Consider the following 22,989-nt stretch of genomic DNA (forward strand, 5'->3'; position numbering starts at 1 on the left):
TAATTAGTGCCTTTTTCATTTAGGGTAACTTAAAAAATAATCGGTATTTGTTAAGGATTTCTAAAAGCACAAAATATATAGGGTGATCCATTTGAAATAATAAAGTTCATTATTTTTCCGGAAAAAGGAAAGATCTGACAACTATGTAGATACCACCCTAATACCAGCCGTATCATAAGACACTTGTACAGAAAAAGTTATAAAAATCATCAAAGCCTTTTCCAATATAATTGATGCGTTCAATTCATAAAAATCACTCTGTATATATGTTAACAATACTTTGTGTGATTTTCAGTTCCGCATCATTTCTATTCGGATCTTTATTGTAGTTTAGTAGTAATTATAATTATGTCATAAAGGTCCACCATTCGTGGAAATTTGAAAATAAAATTTTACATGTATAAAGTATTAACATTTTGGATATTTTTGATTGCTTTTATACTTGCATGCTTTGAAAATTGAAAATGTAAGTGTTGCAGAACTTAATATCTTGTACAAGGTTATCAGAAAAAAATTGTTAAAATGTTGTATTATTATAAATCTCAAGGTGCCTTAAGAAACTCGATTCTCGATTTCCGCCAAAACTACAAGTCTTATGGAAAAAAGTCAAGTAGCAAAGTTGTAGCTAATAAGATCTACAACTTTTTGATTCACCCTTTTTTCAAATTACTTCAAAATTAATGTGAAAAATTTAAGAAAACAAGTTTTTCGTATATAATTTTTATCTTTTCCAAAAAACATTTTTTTTCACGAAATTTTGTGTAAAGTTGCCTTTTCATGTCCCATATACACTGTGATTTATTTGATTTGACGTTCTATCGTTCCACCCTGTATAACGATTGTCAGGTTAAATTTATAAGATAGCTCACATACTATTTGATTACATTTAGATATTATTTTTAGTCTTTCTGCATTTTATATGGTAATGTTTCAATAATTCTCATCCAACATACTTTATATAAACAAAAATCTATTAGCTCTTAAAAGCATCCTATATTTAAAATTAATAAAACTGACTTTGAATGTTTGATAGCTTCATGTTTCAGAGGAATATATATGACAGTTTGAAGTAAATATAACTGCATATTAAAACTCTTAGTGAGTGTTTCTTGAGATAAAAGGAATCTATTTTTTTGTGTCATTTGAATAATCGATTAGTTTGAGTACGTGATCATTATTAATATGGTCCTCCACGACATTACTTTCAATAATTCCAAAATCAATCGTCACAGATTAGAGACAATAACATAAAAATTACTGATACATCTTCCTGTTTATGAACGATGATGGTCACAGAAGTACCTATAGTCCAGTCACTTTATATATATATATATATATATATATATATATATATATATATATATATATATATATATATATATATACTGATTACTTTCTATATATATATATATATATATATATATATATATATACTGATTACTTTCTATTCCCAAACGTTGAAATAGTGGCTTTTTGAAACTTAATTTTGCGAAACTAGTTTTTTGGATGGAAATGGAAATTATGTTTAAAAACAAAACAGTTTTTATATCAACTTTTTCATTTAAAAGTCATTCTTCCACTAAATCGTCCTTGTAACACATGCACAAGCAATTGTTTTGCGCCATTTACTTTATATGATGCATTCTTTCGTGCAACTACCCTATATTAATTCCAGGGGATTTAGTTCACAATAGTATGGAGGAAGCCGTCGAACCGCACTTATATTTACGGGAAAGCAATGACCGAATCCATCTAACTTTATGATATTTTCTTACCTTTGTAAATTGCAGTCATTGTAATTTTTATCAATATTTGATAGCTTATTAATTTATTTAACCACTAGCTGACCCGGCAGATTTCGTACTGCTTCAATCGATAAATAAAAGACCTAAACCTAACCTAAAACAAACAAAAGGAATCTATTTTTTTTTTCGACTGATTACACATGACATAACAATGACACATGACAGAATAATGACATGAATAATAATGGGATCGATTTTTTTGAGTGAGTTCCAGCAACAGCGGTCCGATTGAGCTGAAATTAGGTATGAAGAACAATAAATACTCAAGATATTAAGATGTATTCCTTCCCGCCCGGTGACAATCAATAGGTTCTATCTATCAGGAATTGGTATTGATCTGATAATCAGGTCCAGAGAAGGAGCTGCATTTATCCGATTCGTCAATTGTTTTTACCCGACTGCGGGAGGGTAATGTGTTTGTCAGTCTATGTATTTACTTAAGTAAAAGCTCGTGACTAAAATTTTTTTTCGATAATTACTTGTTTTAAGATAATAATCATAAGGATGATGAATAGAGAAGTTCACCGTTGCAGTTTCTTTCTTTAGAATAGAATTTTCAAATGTCGCTAAAATAGGCATCGAATGTTTTTCGTTTTCAAAATAATAGGCTAGAATAGGTACATAGCTAAAAAAATAATATCAAATTACTTAATTTTAGCTTGAATTGAATTGAATTTATAAGGGCTTTGAAGCCTTCGGCTTCTGAGTAATTAGGTTCCATTTTACAGCGTTTAGTCTTTTTAATCATGTATTTCTTTATTTATTTCTAGGGGTATCCCTAGATTAAATCATGAAGCGTTCGCAATTGAGTGGTGCACAAAAACGAAAACACGCAGAAGAGAATAAAAGAAAAATAGCAGAAACAATAAGTAAAACAAAAATGTTAACAAGTTTTTTCCGTCCCGATCAATCTGAACCACCGCCATCAGTTGATATTCCAATTCCAGGGACGTCAAAAAACAGTGAAGAAAATTTTACGATTCAAGAACCTTCTGATTCTGAAAGCTTGAATAATACTGAAGATAGAAAAGACGAAAATGTAATTAACAGAGCACCAAATCAAGAAAATGGCCCAGGGCTATGGCGTGAATTTTCAAACGTTGACGTGCAATATTGGCTATCTTGCGGACCAAATGACTGTCAAAATCATAATAGTTCATTTGAGAAATCCCGTCGAACTTATGGTTCAACGTCGCGTTACTGCCATGAAAAAGTATTTATTGGCCAAAAGCCTAATGGCGAAAACTACAAAAGAGAGTGGCTACTTTATTCGCCTTCTACAGGATCCCTTTACTGTTTTGTATGTAAGCTTTTTGGTTCAGATAACTCTTTAGTTTTTGGTAGTTCAACAGGTTTTAGTGACTGGAGGAATACCAAAGTAATGATTGAAGGTCACGAAAAGAGTTCTAGTTACAGAGATTGTCTATTAACATATTTAACACGCAGGAAAGGTTTAAGCTTGCATCAAGGTTTTGATAAGCAAGTTCATGAAGAGAATGATTACTGGGAGCACGTATTACAGCGAGTTATAGCTGTTATTCGTACATTGGCCGAAAGAGGCCTTCCTTTTCGCGGTGCAGTAGAGAAATTTGGATATCCTCAGAATGGAAATTTTCTAGCGTTACTGGAACTTATAAGTCAATTTGATCCCTTTTTAGCGGCACACATAACCAAATATGGAAACATCGGAAAAGGATACGTCTCTTATTTATCTAAAACGATATACGAAGAGTTGATTATGATAATGTCCCAAGAAGTACATGGGAAAATTATATCGCAGATAAAAGATTCTAGATATTACAGTCTTTCAGTAGATTCTACGTCGGATTTGACGCACATGGACCAGCTCAGTGTAGTTATTCGCTATATAAAATATGGGCAGCCAGTAGAGCGATTTATTACATTTATTGAATAAACTACAAGAATTGGAGTTCGTACTCATGTTGGTCATGTGGGACGAAATTTTGCAAACCTTCCAAAAAGTCATCAAGGTATTACAAGACCCAAAAGTTACTCTAGATACTTGCGCTAATCTCTACGAATCACTCGTGAATTTTTTAGAAAAATTGAGGTGCGGCTTTGATTCTTTCGAAGCCCGCGCAAAAGAAAAGCTACCAGATGCGGAATATAAAGACAGCCGTCAAAGACGAAGAAAGAAAATGCCCAATAATGGTTCAACTCCCGAAGTAAGTTTCAGCCCAAGAGAACAATTCAAAATAACGTGTTATTATAGCATCATTGATAAATTAAATGCAGAAATGCGAAAAAGAGGAAAAATATACGAAGAAACAGCAGAAAAATTCTCATTCTTAAATAAAATACCCGATGCCGATAAGATTATGTGTCCCGATCAAACTGCAGAATACAGTGAGCACAGCACAAATCTAGTAAACACATATCCAGAAGACCTTAACACCGAATTAATAACAAAAATTCAACAGTTTCATTCATATGTCATAAGTAAAATAAGTTCCAGACCCAGTGATTCGGCTCCTACAAGTTTACATCAAACTCACGCGCAATTGTATAAAATAATACATGATGATAAGATTGAATCAACTTTCCCTAATGTGGAAACAGCCCTGCGAATATTTTTATCGATTATGATAACAAATTGCTCAGTGGAACGTTCGTTTTCAAAATTAAAAATATTAAAAAATGAAAAAAGGACAAAGATGATCCAAGAAAGGCTCGATAATTTATCAATATTGTACATAGAATCAGATATGTTAAAAACGTTAGACGTTAATACTATCTTGCGTGAATTCAATGCCCGGAAAATCCGCAAGGCGCATTTCAATAAATAAATAAAATCATGCTTTGGTTTTTACTGTTGTCGCACTTCTCCACTTCTAAAGTACGTTACATCTCGTCATCTTATTTTACAAAAAACCAATGTTTTTAGGCGGTAAAGATTTAAAGACCGATTCTAGTTGGCATACGGATAGGGGGGCCCACAGGCATGGATTGCTTAGGGCATCAAGTAGTCTTAATCCGTCACTGTCTGAATGATGTACATACCTGTATACAGTTCACGATGGAGGTGGAGGAGGAGTAATATCTGAAGTTCATTAACGCTCAATCCCATCATCATGCGGCCAAAATTAACTCCGTCATTGATACACTCATAGCATGATCAATTGTTGACTGAAATCAATTTTTTGAGACAAACATTGATTCGGAATGGTTACAACAAATCTCAACTTTCTAGGATCATTTACAAATGTTCATCTCTAGCTCCTTTATCCCCCTTCCCTGGTTTGAAAGATCAACTGAGGATGTCCCTTCCTTATATCAAAGGTGTAACAAACAGACAGACAGAGCAATTTGTGGAATCTTCAAATCTCACGGTATTCATACAATCTTCAAACCCTATCAGAAACTCTCCCATCTAATTAGATCCGTCAAAATATCCAATCTACCATGGAGTTGTCTGTCACTAATTTCCTCCACCCTTGCCCAACATCGTGTCTATACCGGACACACAATCGATTTCAATAGAATCAAAACTATCACCCGACACAGCTCCTTAAAGTCTAGGATTATTCGAGAAGTTATTGAAATAGAGAAACGTCAAAACTGTTTGAACACAAGGGACGACAGCCAGAGGTTGCCGGTAACATGGAAACACCTTCTTCATCCACTCCAATACCACTCCGGCCAACAACACTACCTCTAAAACCCCCCGAGAAGCCGATCTTCACAAATTAATTACCCCTTACTTCCCACGCGCACCAAAGCTCCAAAACCTGCCAAAAGGTCCAGGCGAATAGCTCCTCAGTTAGATTAAGACCGTTAGTGAGTGCCTTAGTGTCAACAGTGTTTGGTAAGCATATTATTTTTATTTTCTATTTTAATTATTTTATATTTTTGTTTCAGCTCTTCATTTCCTCGGTGGAATTCGTTGCGTGGAGTAGGCAGATTGAGATTACGGAATCGGATTACTTCTTATCAATGAACGAAGAACCACCCTATCCCCACACTTCTTTTGATAATGGCTCCAAAGTGGGAGCCGAAACGTCGAGAATTTTCAAAATTCCAACGCGTGTCACCCCTGAAACTAGTCCTGTTGATCATAATCCTGACCGCGGAAACCTTTCCAAATGTACATATATATATATATATATATATAGATTTTTTTATAGCATTAGTACTAATAAAAGGTTGTTATTCAAACCAGACTATTAAATTAAGTTTTCATTCTAGAGAATTATATTGTTGTGCTGTTAGCATTAAGTTGAAGACAGCATCCAGTTTTATGGAGCACGTGTTGGTAAAGGCATTAATAAACAGATAAAAATGCTAGTTTACGTTATCTTTATAGAAATAATAAACAAACGACGTGGTAGATGAAAGATGGAAAGATGGATACTAAAATGCCACAGCGTTGAAATGCGTGCTGAAGGAAAAAAATGTCTGAATCTAATTGTATTTAAAATTACTATAGCTGGATATTCGAGAAAAATACGACTGAATTTATTAGAGATCACATTCATTGAAATGCTAGAATTAAATAACTCAATTCACCAACTTCCCTTTTAAAAACAATTTTTACATGCTTCTTTATATATTAGTTCTTATCTTATACAATAATAATTATAAAATTACATAAATATATTTATAGTTTATTATAGTCACATTAATAATAATTAAATAAGAAATAATTGAAAACGTTACCTTAATGGGGTTGGAGTGGAATCTAAAAACTGACGGAGACTAAACACAGACAAATTTATAGCAACAATAACTTAATGAGGTTAGAGTTCATAATAATAAATAAGTAATTGATGATGATGCGTTGCTATGAAAAGGGTTGTTTTGGATTAGTTAACTCTAGTTCCAAACACAATGCTTATTTTGGAACATTTTTGGTCAAATTTTGACTATACGAGAAGAGAGACGAAAAATTGGTAATAAGAAACAAGTGAAAAGACTTTAGCTGAAAATTATGGACCGTGAAAATAATCTCATTTCAATTCAACGATTCCAACGTTGCCTGCAAAATTCAAAGCCTCTTTGACCTAACCTACCCCACTATAATAAGTGGCAAGCGGCAATCGGTTAACATCGATTTTGTTGAACGTTTCCCACCCATTTCTATCCACTGCTGCCTTTGTTTAAGGATGTGGGTGTCATATTCAAATATCCAGTGATTATGTCGTCGCTCTAACTTTTTTGACCATCTTTTGTAGATTTGCCGCTGGCCATCCTGGGTGAAAAAGCATAACAGATCTTGACTAATATTTTTAGAATTATTGTTTCCAAAGTACAATGCTTGTGACAAAGTTACTTTGTAATGTAAGAAAAGAACATGTTATCTGTTCCCACTCTACATCGTCCTTGATTACGGCACCCATTTCTCTGCCGAAAGATATCTACTTAAATTCTCGTGTGTATTTTGAGATAATTTAATTTACTATTTTATTACTTTAATAATGGTTAATTAGGGGTGACCTACCCTAATTAACCTCCCAGAATGGTTCAATCGCCTTCTACTTACAATTACCTCTAAAAGTCTTATACGATGTTTTCAACTTGGTATTTTCAAGTAAAAGGATTGCATGGAGTTAGTTTTTTTCTAAAATTTGTACCCTAATTTAAGTCCTAATAACTCCTAAGGGATGCAGCTCGGTATAAAGGTAAATGGCTTCCATTTATCAAATTTTGGACCTCCTCGTAACACCCTATAGTTGAAGCAACTGTTTCTTAGTGTTAAAAAGACAACTAAAGGATTTTTGATTGAAACTAGCTTTTAGGAGAAGGGGTAAGGGGTGAAAAAGTTCAAAAATGATGTAATCCTCCAATGATCGTACAATATTATGATTACTGGAACGCACAGAAAATTTTCGAGGCATTTAAGTGTCAAATACTCGTCTTAGTGTTTTAATGGGGTGCAGATTTTTGCAAATTCATAGGCAATAGGTGTATATGTATCTTCGGGCTAACCAATGATGGTTAGTATATTCTTTGTATTAAAACATTGAAACAACTTAGTAAAAAACTATTTAATATTCAAGAAAATAATTAACTAAACTTGGTTTCAATAATCTGATTACCATACTCGACGGATGCAACAACTATTAAGAACCTCGTGTCTGTTTACAAACTGCTTTAAACACCAAAATCCTATTGTACACAAAAGCTATAAATAATTATATTCATGGTCATCACAGTCACATCAATATAAAATAAAAGTAAGTAATTTGATAAGTTAATGGACTAAGGGACACTGGGAATCGCTTAGTTAAGACGTTGGTTACCATTAGGAGCGGTCAGTGTATAATTTGACTTAAGTAATAAATATTAACGAATATAATAATAAATTGAAGTTAGGTAACTTCATGATTCTTCATAGTCACAAAAATTAAGTAATTTAAGACGATACGTTAATGGAGGGTGAAATAAGGGACACTGTATCATCTAACTAGAGGATTGATAGATCCTTATGATTCTCAACACAAGAGGTTGTACCTTTGTCTGGGTTTTAAATTTTAAATAGGAAATTATTATGTCAGAATGACATTTATCCATTTTTATTTTAAAATTTCGGCTCATGAAATACTACTCGCCTATGGCTGTAACATTTTTTGTATGCACAATTACATTAAAGTCAATCGAGTTATTTTTTATCCCAAAATAAATCTTTTGGCTAAACACTATATATTTAACACAAAAATATGTCCAAGCATTAATGAAAACTTTCTAATTCATGGACGTAAGTTTGAAAAATGCTTCGCATTATTTCTATCAAGCAGTTTGATGCTGTTTGTTTCAAAAAAAATTTATTTAGAATCTAAATGCGGTTCTGAAAAATATAATAGAAGATCTGAAAAATTAATTCAAAATGCAAAATGTTGCACAGTTGAGTTTTTCTAATAAATCAAGTCATAATATCCTTATAAAACATACATTTTACGACCAGAATTAAATTCTGAGCGACGCACACTTTATTTACACATTGACTTAGTTGAAATAACGAGTTTTATATACGAATACTTTGTATACCTCGTAAATATTGATACTCATATTTGACCCCAAAATTAACTAGAATTTTAATCATTTTCGCAAATAGTTACTATAATTAATGCGGTACGTACGCAATACGAGAATGTATTGATATCTAGTTAGCCTAGACCAACGAACAATAACTTATTACAAAAAGTAAACCAGAGTTACGCAATAAATTAAATGAAAAAAGATGTTCACTGAAATTGTGAAAATCGAAAAATTGGAGTATCGAGCCATCATCAAGTACCTATATTTAAAAAGGTTAAGAGGTAAGCATATTTACGAAGATATGCTTAATACCCTTGGTGATCAATGTCCTTCGTATGCGACCGTGAAAAATTGGACTGTAAGCTTCAAAAGAGGTAAATTTTCCATTGAAGATGATGACCGATCGGGAAGGCCAGTTTCTGTGTCAGTCCCCGAAAATATCGATGCAGTTCACGACATGATTTTATCAGACCGTCGAATCGGGCTAAAACGGATATCTGAAGTACTGAATATTTCATACGAACGCGTTCATCATATAGTTCACGTCAATTTGGACATGTGAAAAATTGCTGCAAAATGGATCCCCAAATGTTTCAATGTTGCCAAAAGCGTGCAAAGGTAGAAGTATCGCGTTCGATCTGTGCTCGATTTGAAAACGATGTAGACTTCTTAAACCGAATTGTTACTATGGATGAGACTTGGGTACATTTCTACGATCCAGAAACAAAGTAACAATCGATGGAATGGCGACAATCTGGTTCTCCAAGACCTAAGAAGTATCGTGTCCAAAAATCTGCTGGAAAAGTTCTTGCTTCAGTTTTTGGGATTGCCATGGAGTAATCATGATCGATTTTTTGGATAAGGGTGGAACAATATAACTGGAGATTAATATTCGACATTACTGACCACTCTACGGGAAAGCTATCCAAAGGTGTTCTGTTTTTGCAGGATAACGCCCCTGCACACAAATATCATGCTGCCATGCAAAAAAATCGTGATTTAGGGTTTGAATTACTAGAACACCCCCCTTATTCACCAGATTTGGCTCCGTCCGACTATCATCTCCTTCCTCAACTGAAAGAAAGGACGTAAATTTTCTTCCAACGAGGAGGTAATAAAAGTTGTGGAGGTCTGGTTTGTAGAGCAAGAAGAAACATTTTTTTAAAGATCTAGTTGCAGGTTCTCTGTAATAAATGTATCCAATTAAGAGGAGAATATGTTGAGTAATAAAATATTTTGACATTGAAATTTTGTTTGGTTCTAATTGGTTCATAATTGGACACGATAAGGCAAAACTTTTTCAATCAGTTTTAAATCCTTAATATATTCCAGAAACTTAACATTCAGGTATGAAAATAATAGGTTGATCCCAATACCCCATTTTTATACGATCATTTATCTTGACCTTAGGCTCGGATTTGAACATTGGTTCAAGTTTTCTATGGTTTTCCTCTAGCCTGATAAGCCAAATTTCCGACGAAAGCATTTTGTAGATTAATCGATTGTTTTTGTCGGTCGTTTCTTCCTTTTACACTTCTCGAGTTTTATTTCTTTAGTTTTTGCTTCTTTTCCAGCCTACTACAGTCTCTCTACCGTCAACTACAACTCCAGCCCTGCAAAGGAGTAACAGGCCCAAATCTATTAAATCATTTGAACGCACATGAACAATATCCACTTCCTCTTTCTGGAATAGTTTTTAAACCGGTCGGATTATTCATCTCATAAATTAATTTAAAATTTATAATTAATGTAGTAATTGAAATAATTTTTTACAATCTCTATACAAACTAAAATATCAGTATGTTATAATTAACAGTCTGCTTCCATTTTTCACGACTGTTAAAGTACCTCCAATGGATTAGTTTGTTCTTGCAAGCGTGGAGTGAAGCTTGTTATTTAGATTAGACATTAAATTTAAATTAATAACGAACTGAGAATATTCCAGCTGACAGCAAAAACATCTTTGACATACAAATATAAAAAAGCTTCATTACGAAGTATTTTTTATAGTCAATAGACAATTAATGAAATAATCAAGCGATTGTGTGGAAAAAATATTAATTTCCACGTGGTTATTGCACTTATTTCAATTAAATATTGTGGCCAGAGTGAGCTTTTTAATTTAACTAGAATATTGTATAAAAAAACACATACATTTCAAGTATGTTCAATATTCAATATGTTCATATTCAAGAATGTTTTAAATTTGAAAAGGATTTAAGGTGTTTAACGACACGGACTATCTCTTCCTAGCTTGTGATAGAAGTACATAAATGAGGAGCTCAAATTCGGAAGACAGTCATCAAAAGTTGATTCAATTAAATGAAATTAGAATTTTTGACGATTTTAAATTTTAAAAATTTTTTAACAATTAATGGGTTGGAGATACTTTAGTGAATGCAAGGACTTTATTTTATTTTTTCTGATTTATTTAGTTTTCGTTGTTTAAACAATAACGTCAAAAGATATCAAGTGTCATCTTACACTTTTATAATCAGGAACAGAAACGAATTTTGCTAACGAAGGCGCCACAATGCTATGGTATAATTATTCACCCAATGAATATCTTTCAAGGGGTGGAGTGCGAGGAGCGCAAGTGTATCGAGCGCACAGTCACATTTAGAAAACATTTCGTGCATCTAGCGCACACTACCTGTGTCGAATTCAAAAGATTTGATCTGCCAAAGTGAATTCTAAAAATGAGCAAACATACGAAATTTTGAATAATTATTATCATTAAGACAAAACGAAAAACCATCAGCAACATCTGAGATTTTACTAAATGAGCAAATGTTCCATATTATATGAAATATTGAACAAAAATTGATAGAAAAAATTTTTTTCTACGAATGAGTGCATTTTTGGTTAGGTTAGGTTAAGTATAAAATCCTTGTCATAATTTGTTTGACTATGACTATAATCGCATTGATGAGAAAGTATTAACTCTTTGTTACTTTGTTGTTAAGTTTTTTATAATTTTTCTTCTGTTAATACAGGGATTGAAGATACCTGCAAATGTGCGTTCGATGCACCCTTCTATATAATCTGTGCGCTCGTCTCAGATGCGCTCGATGCACGCATTCCTTTCAGAACATTAGTTTAGTTTTGCAGGTAGAAAGGATATTTACTAAACTACCTCCATCAGTATAACTTTAGAATTTAAACCTTAAATTTCAACTAATAACTAGAACTTAGAGAAAAATTTTATTTTTGACAGTAAATGGAACTAAAAAGTGGAAACTAAATACAGTAAAATCTCGATATAACGAATTTCTTGATATAACAATTTTTTTTAATTTTCTAGAGCTCTCCATAACATATAATGTAAATTTCACCTCTACATATTTCTTAGTCAAAAATTCGATATAACGAATTTTTAACGATCCTGGAAAAAAAAATTACCTTTAACATTACCGTTATACGTCAAATTTTTAGTCAGAATCTCTACATAACGAATTTTTGTCGATCCCGGAGAAAAAATCACCTTGATGTATGAATTTTTGTATTCAGAAGCTCAGTATAGCGAATTTAACTGCTAGTTTATTGAACTGTCATGGTCATTCCTTTCATAATAGATTGAAAGCAAGAAACGTAGAATCGTGATAACACGTGTCTAGACATCGTGTTATAGCAAATAGAATGAAAGTTTTCTTTTATTTCCTATACATTTTAGAATGTAGTACCAGCGGGTTAAACATCTACCAAAATTGACCAACGTTGCATTTGAACCTCGATATAGCGAAATTTCACCAACTGAACCTCGCCATAATGTAATCCTCGATTGTTTTGATTCCTTGAAATTCGCTATATCGGGGTATGACTGTATAGTGTAGAATAATCAAAAAACACGCCTGTATAGCATATGGAAGTAGAAAGTGAATAATTTTTTTTATTTCAGTTTAACGTGCCTCGACAGCGCTGGTCATTGGCACACAATCATAAGATACATAAGTTAAATAAAGGACTGTTACAAAATATATTACTATACATAAATTAATTATATGTTCTGAAAATTCTATCAGTTAGGAAAGTATGGATGAATGATAATATGTTACCATCTAGATTGTATTGAGTAAATTTATTCATATTGCACTTCTGAATATAGAGTCGAAAGCGCCTTTAATGTCGAAAATAGTTGCAATGACGTCCTGATGGTTATTATTTAATATAATATATATAATATATAATAAGTTTGTATTTTTCAAGGGACCATTGAAGTCTTCTACCTGCTTTTTTAATTGGGATGATTATAGAGTTGGGTGAGTATTCCTAATAATGTTATAGATGTCAAGAAGCTTGGAGAGGGACGTATCGGATAGTTTTTTGAGAAATATATAGATAACATCATCAGGACCATCAGCAGAATTTTTGCAGGATGATAGCGCAAATTTTAGGTCATAGATAATAAACAAGGAATTTTGATATTAATTTTTTTGCCTTGAATTTGTACAATTTTTTTCCAAATTTGACTAGGGTCCGTATTGTGGGTAACGGATGTAGTATAACTTTGCCAAGCAGATTTCTTACTTTGCTTGACAATAAATTTAGCTTTATGTACAATAAGGTTTTTAGTGGTTATTAAATTTTGTGGTAGTGAGGGGAGATTAGACATATTGCTGTGATCTTGGTTGCCAAAATCACAGTTAATAGTTGAAAAAAAATGGAAAATGGAATATATAAGTAAATCTCAGCTCGAGAAAAAACAAACAGTCTGTGTTTCAGTAATTGGCTATTGATTTCCGGATAAGTAAATAATTTTCAAGTATATTACCAAATTTTGTAGTAAAAACGCTCCTTTAACAATTTGTGGTATCACATTCTAATTATGAAAACGAAGAATTTATTATTGGTAGAAAATAACTTAACAATCAGAACCTCACCAGAAACCCTAACAGAAAGAATGTGAGTAAAATTAATATAGTTTAAAAATTCTAAAAATCTAAAATACACGCTTTGAAGCACCTAAAACCAAAAAGTTGAAAATGGTTTTCAAAAGCTTAAAGCAACAATGAATGGTGTGTGTGTGTGTGGTGAATAGTATGGTGAATAAAGCGTGGGGCGCTTCGAGCTGTTGATAAAGAGAGAAAGAACAGAGAGAAGAAGAGAGAGAAAATTTTTAATAAGGATAATGGAAATTTTTCATAGGAAGAAAGTTTGTTAGAGTTGGCCCTGATATAGGAGTTGCTCCTCTGCAGTGCAAAGAAAAAGAACATAGTATACTCCTTTAAAACTGTCTTTCTCTCTCTCTCTTCCAGGGCCTGCTTCATTCTAATGAAGGTTGATAATCATCCTTTGGAATTCTTCACGATCTTCAGCAATGCGTATTAGATTTACGGCATCACGTACATGGAATCAATCTCGAAGGTTTTTCAACCATGAAAATCTTATTCTATCCAGGCCGCGCCTGCCTTCTATCTTTCCTTCCATGATCAGCTGTAACAAGGCATATTTTTGATTTCTAAAAATGTAGTCAAAGTAGTAAGATTTCCTTCTCTTTACAATGGTTAATAGTTCTCGTTCTCTGTTCATTCGTCTTGGGACCTCGTCGTTGGTCACCCGACCCGCCCATGATATTTTAAGGATCCGTTTAAAGAGCCACACTTCAAAAGCTTCCACCTTACGCATGCTGGAGACCTTCAAAGTCCAGCTCCCAACACCATAAAGTAGTCAAAACATAGCATTGTGATATTCTCCAGCATGTTCTCAAGTTAAGGTCATTACTTGTGAGAAGCTATTTTAACTTAAAAAATGTGCTCCCGGCTATCTCTATTCTTGTATTAATTTCCTCATCTGGGTCCCACTCATCATTCAGCCAGCTTCCCAAATACTTAAAACGGTGTACTCTCTCTATGGGTTGGTTTATTAATTGTCAGCGACACATTATTAATACTAGTTTTCGATATTACCATGAATTTCGTTTTACTGTAGTTCATTTCAAGTCCGTAATTTTCACTGATAGTATTTTCTCTGTTTAATAGCTGTCGAGTATCTTGAATGGTGTGGGCAAGTATTACAGTGTCATCTGCATACCCAATTTTGTTTAAGATTTTCCCATTAATTTTAATTCCAATTTCAATGTCTTCCAGAGACTCCTGGAAAATTGCTTCTGAATATATATTAACAGGAGCGGGGATAAAACGCAACCATGTCTTACACCTTTCATAATTTTGATTTTTTCCGAGAGACTGTTATCGCACTTTATCTGGGCCACTTGATTCCAATGCAATTGCTTAATTATAGTAATGTCTCTACTATTGAGTCCCAGTTTGTTTAATAAGTTAATCAGGATATCATACTTCACATTGTCAAAAGACCTTTCGTAATCTATGAAGCAAGCTATTACGGTTGTCTGTTGATCTAGACATTTCTGTATTAAGACTTGTACTGCAAAAAAGGCCTCACGTGTCCCGAAGCCTTTCCTAAATCCAAACTGAGTTTCTCCAATTTTTGCATCCAATATTCTCCATAAACGGGTGTGTATTATCCTCAAAAATGCCTTTAACTCGTGACACATGAGACTTATAAGGCGGTATTTATTACAACGTTTTGCATTTGACTTCTTGGGTAGCGTGATAAAAGTCGAAACAAGCCATTCTTCGGGAATATTACTTGTCTCGTATATTTTGTTTAAGATTCTGAGCAGTAATGTAAGATGTTAATCATCAAGAAGTTTTATCAATTCTATGTGCAGATCATCTGGACCAGTAACTTTCCCATTTTTGGTGGGACGTTGCATTTTTAAGTTCTGACATGATAATTTCTGGGCCCTCCAGCTCATCCGTATCCTGTCTGTGCGGTTATGAACAAACATTTTTTCAATGTATGGATGGTGCAAATGCTTCAAGTTGTTCTTGCTGATCTAGTATAATTTTGTCATTTACTAGTACCGTTTGATTACGTTTATGTCCAGTGTTGGTAAACTCTTCAATTTTTTTATGCAGATGAAAGCTATCGTGGTTCTTCTCCAGGTATTCAATTTCCTGACATTTTTTATTTGCCCATATATTTTTTGCTTCTCTAACTTTTGTTCTGATGTCTCGCTGTAGTTGTTTGAATCTGGCTTTATTATTTTTATTTTACCGCCTTTGTTCCATTAAGCCCAGGATATCATCGGTCATCCATTCTTTTCTTTTTGTTTGTTGTTTTTGGCCAAGGATATTGTTTGTTGTATTATTCCTTTCATGCTATCCCATAGTGTATATTCATCGTCGTCCTCATTCTGGACCATTAAACTTAGATTGTCAATAATCGTATTTCTCAAATTGTCTTTAACTTGTGTGACCCGTAGTTTTTCGATGTATACACCCCTGTTTGTTGTTTTCTTTGCCAGTTTATTTAGGCGCAGTCTTAGTTGTGCAACCACCGGATTGTTGTCAGACTCCATGTCTGCACCAGAGTAAGTTTTTACTGATTTTACTGAGTTTCTAAATCTTTTGTTAATCAATATATACTCAATCTAGATTTTTGACATTTTGACCATCTTCATCTCACTTTTCTCTAATCTCATTAGATCGCCCTGATATACAAATTTCGAGTAGTGGGAGCAGTAAAGGAAGAGAATAACAAGTTTTGATTTTTTTATTTCAGTTTAACGTGCCTCGACAGCGCTGGTCATTGGCACACAAAAACAATCATAAATTAAATTATATTTTCTTATACAGCTTAGTGACTTTAAGAAACTGCACGATTTTCCTTATTTCCGTCGGTCAGTTAAGTCTCTCCTTGAGGTTGGTTTTCATATCAAACTGTTGATATGCGGTAGAATATTCTCTGCAGTCGGTAAGGATGTGCTTAACAGTCACAGGAACTTGACAAGTTCGGCAGACAGGACGACTTTCTGACGACATCAAATAGCCGTGAGTAAGTTTCGTGTGGTTGATATCTTCTTATTATCACAGCTTCTCTCCTATTCAAAAAGTTTAGGGAGATGTGAGAAGTTGTTGGGTGGATTTGATGTAGTGCTGTAGTACTCTTGCTCAATGTATCGTGCCAAGATTTTTTAAGGTGTTGAAGTTAATCTTCAGATCATTGGCCAGCTGAACTGGGATTTCAAGATGATTCTTTGTGGCTTCTTTGGCATGGCGATCGGCACATTTGTTTCCAGCAATTCCAGTGTGCGATGGAAGCCAGATGAGAGAGACTGTTATATCAAGATCAATGAGAGTTTGGTAGGTGTCATGAATGTTTTGGACTATTGGATGGTCGGTGAATATGGTTGTTATTGACTGTATGGATGAAAGAGAGTTAGTACATATGGTGATATGTTTATGGGGAGGAGAAATATATTTGGAAGCTTGAAGGATACTGTATAGTTCACCAGTGTAAACACTACACGTCGAGGGTAAGTGGAAATAACTTATGAGTTCGTGGTTTGTAGTGACTGCGCAACCCACACCGGATTCAGCTTTGGAGGCATCCGTATAGAGAATTAGGTCGAAGAATTTTTTATGTAGAATTTCCAAGAATGCTTTCTCTATAAGAAAGCTAGGGGATTAGTGTTTATTATAGATGGTTAGTGAGGTATCTACTATGGGAATATTTTTTATCCAAGGGAGAGAAGAAGGGAAAGAAAGTGGAAAGGTCAACGAGAGGTTGGTATTTTGGAGTAGAGGTGAGAGCAATTGAGGGATTGAACTTACAGTTGTTCGTGAGTTGATAGGTACGGAAGTGGTGGTAAATAGCGAATGGAGAGGATTGGAAGATACTGGCAGCATACGACAGGAGAAGAGATTGTCGTCATAAGGATAGTGGTGACTCATTAGTTTTGATTTTAATATCGGGTAGAGAGATGGGTTAACTAATTCTCTTTCTCTCTCTTACATTAATATAATTCCACTTACATGCCGTTCTCTCTGTCATTAATATTAACTCTATGGAAAATCCAAATCAATTTATTGAAGAATTTGAAATTTTCTCGAGGAAATAAGAATATCTCACCTCACTGTTTTCCAAATATGTACTGGAAAGCTTCGTTTTATCGATTGGGATCCAAGATAACAAGACACAAATCCTTTGAATTATTTCCTGGTGCGTCACATGTTACTTATAAAACAAAACCTTACAATATGCAGGAATTGAAACAGAATTACTTCAGCGACAAGGAGATTTGATCAATAAATAATGTTCCAAATGTAATGTAGAATTCCAGGAATCGCATAATGGTTTATATTGAAGTCAACTGACAACATTTTGAGCATCTGCTTCATAATAATATATCGGTCATATGACAAAACCCTTACAAGTTACAATTTTTCAAAACCTTTTATAGAAACAACGAATCGGTTCCACACTTTAACTCGGACTGTATTTGAACTCCGGAACCAAATTAAAGCACTCCTCATATTTTTCTTGATTTATATTGATAACTTACTGTACAAGTATTAAACTTCATTTTAGATTAAAACTGTGCTATAATTTTTTAGAAAATGCTGATTAAAACAAACTTTAATGGAAAAAATAAGGCAAATTGGGGTTATGTTAAGATCATATTGGAATAATTTGTAAGTTTTCATTATTTTTTCAATGTAACTTAGTTTGATTTTGTGTTAATATTGTAACTATTTAGATTAATTAAAGTAGTGCGTTAATTTTGTCCATGAGTTTATTTAATCTATAAGTGAAATGCTATTATATCTACTCCACTGCTAGTGACCCGCTTATTTAATTTTAATACGATTCAGCAGGTAAAATAAGCGCTTATAACTAGATTAAAATCTGATACAATACCAGGCGACTGAGACGAGATCTAGTCTACAAAGCAAAAAACTTATTGTATTGTATGTGTAATTTGACATTTGACTTACCAAATGCCTGACATTGCACAATTTTCGTTGTTCCTAATCTAATGATACTGCTACTTGAAGAGGAAGTTGTGAAACGAGGGGCTTGTAGTTGATTTTCTGCAATAAAAATACCAACAATATAATACAAGCTTCCAAGAATAAAAATACGATACCATCAATAAAATTTTGTTTCAAGATTCATTTGAATAAAAATTTATTCATCGACATAATTTACAAATAAATTAGTAATGCAAAATTTTAACGGAAATTAGTGTTAGTAATTTCTTACAACTTTTTGAGGATAAATATGTACATGCAGCAAGATGATAAATCTTCGTAACCCCTGCAAAACTAATACAGGATAAACAATCGCGATTTTTTTGTATTTTGTGTCGGCATGTACCTTGATATGAAGAGTAAAGCATCTTTTCTATTGACAAAAGGTTCGAAATGATACTGGCTGAGAATGGGCTGAATGTTTTCGCCGTTTTGAATAAATCTGAATTTTACGATTTAACAGTAATCGATAGGTTTAGCTTTTTTAAACAAATAAAGAAATATATCGTATTTTTGCAGTATTAAATATAAGAAATTGAACTTATATTGAGTACACAGATAAACAAAAATGTAAACGAACCACTGACTTTCAAACTATATTACAAAAAACAATTTATATGATTTAATTTAGTATAATAATAGAAAAAATGGTTGAAACCAAGTGAAATATAAAATCCTGTTAGAAGGAGAGGTAAATCGTAAATCATTGGGATTTAATGGTATAGTAGTATTAGTAGGGTGCGCGATGGAAAAGGCATCCAATGGTTGCATAAAATCATCATATTCATCAAATCATCTACTGAGACTTATGTTTGATTGTGACGAGGTTCTCCATGAACATATTTCCACATAGCGCATATTTCGGATATGACTTGATCCTATACTATTATCTGATTGCAATATTGGTAGAGGTCGTAGTTTGATCAACTTAGATAAATGATCTTGGTACACCATATTTTCGTTTGGTTTAGTATTATGGAACTTTTCAAGCGAGTTTTATATAGTACGAGGTTGTATTGATCTAGTTAGCTTAGACCAGTTCCATGTATAAACAAAATATTGCGTTGCCACAGCAACGAACAATAACTTATTAAAAGTGTCAGTGTAAAGTTTGACGTCAAAAACGTAAATCAGAGTTACGCAATAAATTAAAAGAAACAAAATGTCCACCTAAATTGTGAAAATCGAAAAAATGGAGTATTGACCCATCATCATGTACCTGTATTTAAAAGGGTTAAGAGGTAAGCAGATTTACGAAGATATGCTTAATACCATTGGTGATCAATGTCCTTCGTATGCGACCATGAAAAATTGAGCTGCAAGGTTCAAAATAGGTAAATTTTCCATTGAAGATGATGACCGATCGGGAAGGCCAGTTTCTGTGTCAGTTCCCGAAAATATCTATGTAGTTTATGACATGATTTTATCAGACCGTCGAATTGGGCTAAAACGGATATCTGAAGCACTGAATATTTCATACGAACGCGTTCATCATATAGTCACGTCAATTTGGACATGAGGAAAATTACTGCAAAATGGATCCCCAAATGTTTGAATGTTGACCAAAAGCGTGCCAGGGGAGAAGCATCGTGTTCAATCTGTGCTCGATTTGAAGACGATGTAGACTTCTTAAACCAAATTCTTACTATGGATGAGACTTGGGTACATTTCTACGATCCAGAAACAAAGCAACAATCGATGGAATAGCGACACTATGGTTCTCCAAGACTTAAGAAGTTTCGTTTCCAAAAATTTGCTGGAAAAGTTCTTACTTCAGTTTTTCTGGATTGCCATGGAGTAATAATGATTGATTTTTTGGATAAGGATAGAACAATAACTGGAAATTACTATTCAACAGTACTGACCACTTTACGGGAAAAAATTCTATAATAGGCTAAGAATTTTTCAATATATCCTCGTTTACAAAAAAATTCCTCATTGGTAATATAATGCTGTATATTCGTGTCTCCTGCTTATAATGGTACAATTAACTTCTCTTCATCATTAATTTTTCTAACGTCAAAAAGTTTTAATAGTCTGAAATCCAACGGTATGTTGAACTTAGTTTTAGTGGACTCCACTTCTGTGAGTATTTTAGAGTAATTTTTTTGAGAAAAATAAATACAATTTTCTTCTCGTTTACCCGCAATTAATGCATTTAATATCCAAGAAAAAAAATCACGAATCACTGGGATATCCATTCTGTATAAATTAAGGTATTCTGTATAAATTAAGAAAACGTTGCTGTCACATAAAACCTTGCATAAGACTGACAACACTGACTGACACCAAGCAGATTTTGCGAAAAACAGCCTCTTTATCGGTTCCTCTTCATCTGATGCCGAATACCACTGAGGAAGAGTCTCCAGCTCGGGAGCGGGGGGCACGTAGTTACAATTTTTAGATAATTTTCAAAATGACAGAACCTATCAAATAAATTATAGATTTTATTGCTTTTATTGATAGTATGTCTATTCATTTATGTTATCATTATATTATTTATGCTAGTTCTTCCGGGTACAATGTAATGGTAGATAGGTAAATAAAATCATCAATACTGAATTATTTTTTAAATTATTTTAAAACGTTATAAACAAAAGATATCACTTTGAACAGTCTTTCAACGTTTATGAGTATTCTTTGCAGTCGGCGAGGATGTGCTTAGCAGATAAAGGAACGTCACAACTTTGGCAGACAGGACGACATCAAATAGCCGTGAGAAAGTTTTGTGTGATTGACGCGTAGTCTTCTTATTGTCACAGCTTCTCTCCTATTCAAAAAGTTTATGGAAAGGTGAGAGGTAGATGGGCGACTGTTATGTAATGCTGTAGTATTGTATTGGCAAGCTGAACTGGGCTTTCGGGAGGATTCTTTGCGGCTTCTTTGGCATGGCGATCTGCAGCTTCTTTTCCACTAATTCCAGTGTGCGATGGAAGCCAGATGAGAGATAATGTTATATCAAGAGCAATGAGAGAGAAAGACCTTATGACTTCGTGGTTTGTAGTGCTTAAAATATGAAGTATGTAATGTTTCCATAATTTATCCAAAAAAGACGATTATAACCGATTTGGAGGTAGTTCTTCGGGGCACAATGTTATAGTAGATAGATAAACAAAATCATCAACAATCAACTTATTTTCAAATTATTTTAAAACATTATAAACAAAAGATATCACTTTGAACAGTTTATGAGTATTTATAATATCTACAACGAAAATATTAAAATTTTTGGTAGAAAAATAACATAATTGTGAGAAAAAACTTTTCCACATCTAATATAAAAACAAAGAAACCTCGTTTGCAAATAACAACTTGTAGGAAATTAATTGTACTTATTAGTTATTTTGAAAAACTTTGAATTCTAATATTTTTTCATACTCATTTATAGAGAGATATAGATACAAATATTAAATCAGTTTTGATCAGGATAGCAATTTATTCGAATGAATGAGTGAATGTTATCTGTTACAAATTTTTAGAGATGCACACTAAACAAAACCATTCATCATCAACAGAATCTAAATTGGAAGCTTTTTTTCTTCACCTTATTTTTTCCTTCTTCGGTCATTTTCGGCGACTTTCTTATCTTTATCTTTGCCTGTACCTGTATGTTTGTCATATGTTTCTTTGGTCTTGGCTCTTTTTTCGATGATTGTGTTTCAGGTGTGACGGTTAAAACAGCGGAATTCCGTTTACTTCAATCGACTTTAGATGAAATGTTTTAGAGCTTTTGTCTTGGGAGCTGGTCTTATTTTTGAAGGTGAAAAATTTTCAAATTCACTTTATATACCAGATAGATCTGGTGACGATCATCCTATCTCATTTTTTTTTAAACTTCGCAAGTCATATTGGCCAATATTATGGATGGATGTTTTTATCTTCGAATGTTCTCCTTTCCACTTGGAAAAATATATAAATAGACATTATTCATAATTATGTCTCGACTGTGGAAAATGTGTAAATACGAGTAAATAATCCCAAACCCGTTGATGCCCGAAGATATCCAAAACACGAAAATTCCAAAATTAGGTCTTAGTCCGGAATTCGTCATCTATTGATAAAGAAATAGTGAAGAATGTACACGAAAGGATTGGTAGAATGATATTGTCCAAATCAAATAAAAACAAATAAATTGACCAAAGTACCATGCCCAACAGATCAAAATATACGAATCATACAAACAAAAAGTTTGTTCTTTCTGTGTAATCAATTACTTTGAATTAACATTTAGGCGCTGATTATTGATTTAACCTTAAACTTCACGATTAATGTAAATGGAAAGTTCTCACTTGTCTACATAAAGCGGAAACATAGAGAGAAAGACGATAAATCATGGTATGATACACATG

General features: G+C 33.3%; 1 protein-coding gene across 2 annotated transcripts in view; it reads right to left on the reverse strand.

The window, feature by feature from the left end:
- The window catches only part of LOC130448166 (protein sidekick), a 582,707-nt gene that overhangs the window by 174,137 nt on the left and 385,581 nt on the right, over positions 1-22,989 (reverse strand). For both annotated transcript variants that reach the window (XM_056785411.1, XM_056785410.1), the window contains exon 2: positions 18,605-18,700. In XM_056785411.1, the coding sequence (XP_056641389.1) occupies positions 18,605-18,700 (96 nt within the window). The remainder of the gene's footprint in view (positions 1-18,604; positions 18,701-22,989) is intronic.

This window comes from Diorhabda sublineata, chromosome 8 (genome assembly GCF_026230105.1).
Source record: "Diorhabda sublineata isolate icDioSubl1.1 chromosome 8, icDioSubl1.1, whole genome shotgun sequence".
Lineage (NCBI taxonomy): Eukaryota > Metazoa > Arthropoda > Insecta > Coleoptera > Chrysomelidae > Diorhabda > Diorhabda sublineata.